The sequence below is a fragment of the Rhinopithecus roxellana genome, chromosome 1 (genome assembly GCF_007565055.1).
Source record: "Rhinopithecus roxellana isolate Shanxi Qingling chromosome 1, ASM756505v1, whole genome shotgun sequence".
In the NCBI taxonomy this organism is placed as follows: Eukaryota; Metazoa; Chordata; class Mammalia; order Primates; family Cercopithecidae; genus Rhinopithecus; species Rhinopithecus roxellana.
The window spans coordinates 105,784,757-105,790,756 of NC_044549.1; the positions used below are offsets into that span (position 1 = coordinate 105,784,757).

General features: G+C 32.5%; 1 protein-coding gene across 3 annotated transcripts in view; it reads left to right on the plus strand.

Annotated features, from left to right (window-relative positions):
- Positions 1–4,928, plus strand: part of P2RY12 (purinergic receptor P2Y12) — a 47,289-nt gene extending 42,361 nt beyond the window's left edge. For all 3 annotated transcript variants that reach the window (XM_010370586.2, XM_030928719.1, XM_030928727.1), the window contains exons 2-3: positions 858–1,022; positions 2,768–4,928. In XM_010370586.2, coding sequence (XP_010368888.2) covers positions 2,782–3,810 — 1,029 coding nt within the window. In that variant the 5' untranslated portion in view covers positions 858–1,022; positions 2,768–2,781 and the 3' untranslated portion in view covers positions 3,811–4,928. The remainder of the gene's footprint in view (positions 1–857; positions 1,023–2,767) is intronic.
- The last annotated feature ends 1,072 nt before the right edge of the window (positions 4,929–6,000 follow it).

A 6,000-nucleotide genomic window follows, 5' to 3' on the forward strand; every position in this document is an offset into this window, starting at 1 on the left:
GCAGTTTGAGATACTAGGGGTGCGTGTTTCCACAAAGTAATATTTACATAAAGCAGCAAAACACTTTGCCCTTCAATCTCACCCCTAACATATTTTTTGCCCTTTTGGTTTCAAAGTTAAATAACTGTAAATACTTGTGATACAAGGATGCCTTAATTTAATGTTATATTTTCCCAAAAACTCAAAGTTAGGTAAAGAAACAAACAAACAAAAAAAAACTGTTTATATTTAAATTCTATTCAAGAAAAGCACAAAGGACACTGTAAATAAGCCTGGCAATGGATACAATCACTTTTCTAATGTAATTTTGGAATCTGCTAATTTATAATAGAAGGAAGCTGTTTCACCTACAAAGGCGTTAATCAAACACAGGTTTAAAATAATAACATTATTAACCAAGGAAAAAACAAAGGGCCAGAGACTTAACATCCCTAACCAGCACACATTTTGAGTTAACGTAATTACTTGTTAGAAGAAAATACATCACCCAGTGTTGTACACAATATATTTCAGATAAATTAACCACCCAAGAAAGCAAGCTTAAAATCTTCTCCAGGAAGCAGACTTCGAAGGTTTGATCTCAACTTGGATTTATCGTTTGCAGAGAAAATAACCATAACTCGAAGTTATAAACCATCAACTCTATAGCAGGTTTCAGTAAAAAGCTGCAAGATTTTAAATTGCTTTTTAAAAGATGACTTCTCAGCCATCCTCATCCCACATTTCCTGGGAAATAAAAGCAGAAGTCCTAAAAGAGGAGAGAGAGAAATTCAGAGTCTGCATAGCTTTGAGTCCAGTGTTTGAAGACAATCTCTGATTGTAAAGCCCTCTCTTCCTCTCCTTCTATTTCTCTACAGAACACTCAAGACTTTACTGATGAAAACTCAGGAAATTCTCTATCATAAAGAGGTTTGGCAACTAAACTAAGACATTAAAAGGAAAATACCAGATGCCATTCTGCAGGATGCAATAACTACTATTTACTGGATACATTCAAATCCTCCAGAATCAACAGTTATCAGGTAATGTTATTTCTACAAATACTTGACAAATATATGTATTTACACTCTGATATGTGTGTACATGTTTTTCCAAGTTTCTCGTAAAATTGTAAACCTTAATAACTATCAATGCAAGCAGGTATTTGGAATAAAAATAAAAATTAAAACACAAGTCTAATTAATGTCAGACAACTGTTAACTAACCTCTTCACTAAGAAAAATTATACAAAGCATAGAAATAAAATATAAATGGTCTTAGTGACCTTGCCTCAAGTATAAAATGAGATTTAAATACAGATAAAGGGAGCTGAAATTCTCAATGTCAAGAATACTTGTTAAATAACTTACAGATTAAGCAAAATGTATATTCACAAAGTCGAATTTCCAAAACTGTCAGGGATGAACTAAGACCATACAGCAGTAGCAGGGAAGGTTAAAATCAGTGATCTTGTATTATGGAATATTAGGTTTTGTTTAGTATTATTTTAAAATGCTAAATAGGTGAGAAGATGTTGAAAATTGAAGCCATACTGTGACAACATGCCATTCTTAATCATTTTCTTTCCATAGTTAAGGATAGAAAGGAATTCCATGGACATTTTGGGGAATTTAAGTGCTACATTCATTTATCTAAATATATCTTACATGAAAGTTATTTTTTTAAATTTGTTATTTGTACTTTCAATATATCTCTGATTAAGAATATTTTATGTAGAATCAATTTCATTTATCTCTGGTGAAATAAAAAGATTACAAACATCATTTCAAATTTCTAAGATGTAGATGCCATATAGCATATTCGAATCACTTGTTAGTTTTCTTTACAGCTGTCTATTGTGGTAATAACCTATATCTTATTTTAGCTACCATTACACACTCCACAAATCTGGAACGTATGCCCTGTTTTGAGGAATGCCAACTCATGACCATATATACACAAGCCATTTCTGTCTCTCATTTTTTTTTTACTGTTTTAAAATGTACACTGAGTGATATTCAAGAAAATGTATGCAGCAACTTCAAAACACTGAGCAAAGTTGGAAATAAGAGACACATGGGTTAAAATATTTGAAGCAGAATAATGAATCTCTGTGAGGCCAATTTTTGAATGAGTGACTGAGCAATATAGAGGCAGGAATATCTTCCAAATATAAAGAAAAAAGGTTCAGCTTTTTTTTTTTTTTTTTTTTTTTACTGATTCAGAATTTTATTTATTTAATAAGTTTCCCAAGAGTAGTTTATACCAATTTTTCCCCCTTTTTATTACTTTAGGATTCTAATGGGCAATTATCCATCATTTCTCTTTCAAATGTTTTGATGGTACTACAGTAAAAGAAGCTCAGAAATAAGGATGGTGGGGGAAAAAAGACTGTGAATGGAAACCAAAAAGCTAAAAGGCATGGAGGGGAAGCTGGAGAAGAGTAAAGCACAGCCTCATTATTTCTCTTCTAGCTTTTGCATATAAATATGAGTGAGCTCTGCGTCAAAATGTGCTTTAAGAGGCAAATATTCAATGAATAAAAAAATACTAAGCATCTATAACTTCACATATTGTACTTCACATCATTTCTCTTCAGCAGAGATGCAATATTTGCTGCAATGAAATATTTTGAGATTCAGTTTTCTGTGTTCCTACGAACTACTACAATGAAGATGAGAAACCTCAACTTTCAGAGAAGGCTGTGTCCAAAATAGTTACATACAGAGGTAACAGCAACAGTAACTACCTCAGGCTGAAAATAACCATCCTCTCTCTTGTTCTCTAGGTAACCAACAAGAAATGCAAGCCATCGACAACCTCACCTCTGCGCCTGGTAACACCAGTCTGTGCACCAGAGACTACAAAATCACCCAGGTCCTCTTCCCACTGCTCTACACTGTCCTGTTTTTTGTTGGACTCATCACAAATAGCCTGGCGATGAGGATTTTCTTTCAAATTCGGAGTAAATCAAACTTTATTATTTTTCTTAAGAATACAGTCATTTCCGATCTTCTCATGATTCTGACTTTTCCATTCAAAATTCTTAGTGATGCCAAACTGGGAACAGGACCACTGAGAACTTTTGTGTGTCAAGTTACCTCCGTCATATTTTATTTCACAATGTATATCAGTATTTCATTCCTGGGACTGATAACTATCGATCGCTACCAGAAGACCACCAGGCCATTTAAAACATCCAACCCCAAAAATCTCTTGGGGGCTAAGATTCTCTCTGTTGTCATCTGGGCATTCATGTTCTTACTCTCTTTGCCTAACATGATTCTGACCAACAGGCAGCCAAGAGACAAGAATGTGAAGAAATGCTCTTTCCTTAAATCAGAATTTGGCCTAGTCTGGCATGAAATAGTAAATTACATCTGTCAAGTCATTTTCTGGATTAATTTCTTAATTGTCATTGTATGTTACACACTCATTACAAAAGAACTGTACCGGTCATATGTAAGAACAAGGGGTGTAGGTAAAGTCCCCAGGAAAAAGGTGAACGTCAAAGTTTTCATTATCATTGCTGTATTCTTTATTTGTTTTGTTCCTTTCCATTTTGCCCGAATTCCTTATACCCTGAGCCAAACCCGGGATGTCTTTGACTGCGCCGCTGAAAATACTCTGTTCTATGTGAAAGAGAGTACTCTGTGGTTAACTTCCTTAAATGCATGCCTGGATCCGTTCATCTATTTTTTCCTTTGCAAGTCCTTCAGAAATTCCTTGATAAGTATGCTGAAGTGCCCCAATTCTGCAACATCTCAGTCCCAGGACAATAGGAAAAAAGAACAGGATGGTGGTGACCCAAATGAAGAGACTCCAATGTAAACATATTCACTGAGGAAATATTTCAATCTCTTTGTGTTCAGAACTCATTAAAGCAAAGCACTATGTAAAAATATTAACTGACGAAGAAGCAACTGAGTTAATAACAATGACTCTTAAAACAATAGAAGATTACAAAAGCAATTTTCATTTACCTTTCCAGTATGAAAAGCTATGTTAAAATATAGAAAACTAATCTAACCTGTAGCTGTATAGTATCAAAACAAATGACATCCAATTGTCATGCTGCATGCAAAACTACACAGAATTCATGTTTTGCAGAGTTTTGCCAAAATGAGTAATTATATAATATCTACTATAATTTTTAAAATACATTATTGCTCACAATTTTATTTCTTCATAATCAACTAAGGAAGAATGATCAATTGGATATAATCTTCTTACCAAAAATGACACTTAAAATGTATATATATCCTAGCCCCTAACCAAATCCTGACCTATTAGGATACTTATAAAAAATTAAGTAAGTGGGATACACAAAGAATAATAACTATTAACTTTTAATTATGAGCAAAAACCTAAGGGTTAAATTTAAACTAATTCAAACTGTATTTGATTGGACTTAATTTTTTTATGTTTATTAAGAAGACAGAGACAGTTAAATTTAAACTAATTCAAACTGTATTTGATTGGACTTAATTTTTTTATGTTTATTAAGAAGACAGAGACAGTTAAATTTAAACTAATTCAAACTGTATTTGATTGGACTTAATTTTTTTGTTTATTAAGACAGAGACTTAAAGAAGACCTTTACAATAAAGAGAAGAAATATCAAAGTCACTAAAATAAGGAGAGTTATTTTATGATATTCTAACACTAAAAAATATAGAAATATTTCCTTAATTCTAGAGAAACTAGTTTTACTAATTTTTTACAACCTCAATAATACCATCATTGACACTTACCTTTATTAACTAGCTTCTAGAAAATACCTGCTAATTAGGTTAATGAACATTTTACATTAGTGAAAAAAATTAATTAAATATGATTACAAAGTTGCACAGCATAACTACTGGGAGGAAAGTGATTGATCCATTTGTAATTATTTGTTTGTATTGGTGTGTATAAAATACAAAATTTACATTAAACTCTAAATCATTTTTTGGTGTAAATTCTTTGTTGAAAAATATTAGATACCATGACACACCTTACCATATACAACTACATCAAATCCATTTAAGAAAGAACTAATGCCAACACTTTTATTACATGTTATTGTGCAAAGTCTCTTCTAAAGATGACATCTCATTTCAATAAGTTCAAATGTAAATGATAAAACAAGTCAGACTTATAACATGCAGTCTAATTCTACACAAGGCATATTCGCTATTTTAACATAAACAAAACATATAACACATGTGGAAGTTTACATCACTTATCTCAATTTTGTATAATCCTCAGAGGTGACTCTCAAAGGAGGAACAGATATCAACACCTAAATATAATGCCAGAAGAAATAAAAGGGTATATTGTTGTATAAAGTTCACTGAACTTTAATAATAATCACTTTTATCAAAACCCTCCACAACCTCTGCTGAGTTCTATTTCAGTACGAAGCTGCACTCATTTAACTACTAAGTGGTATTTATTTCCAACCAGCCACATTTCCTTCTCTGGCACCACTAAAAGTGAGCACTTAGTGTCAAGGGAGATACAGGAACAGTTCATATAGTATATAACCTATATACTGCTGGGATAAACAGCACTAACAATTTCTGCTATGTAGACTAATATAGTTCACTGTAAAATCATATGCATAAATTTATATGTTCTGTAGGAATACCAGGATATTTGAGGTAGAAGATAATCTAGAGATCAACTAATCTAACCTTCTTCTTTTGCATATAACAGAAATGAAAGGCAGACTTATCCTTCCACCCATCCAAGTCAGGGGTAGAGGCATGGATTGAAATTGACTACTTCACAGTGTCATGGAAGTCAGATGTTGGGAGACTGCAGAGTGGACAGAAACTACCCCAAAAATCTTTGTCACTGAGATGACAATTTCCACAAGAAAGGAAATAAACAAATGCTAATAGTAATATAGTATTTTAGTAAAAATAACTGCAAGTATTTGGAATTACTTTTGTTTCATGGGTATGTATATATGCCATGGAAATTTTATATAAAACTCTAAAATCACACTTTGCTGGGATTTCTTTATTCAGAGAA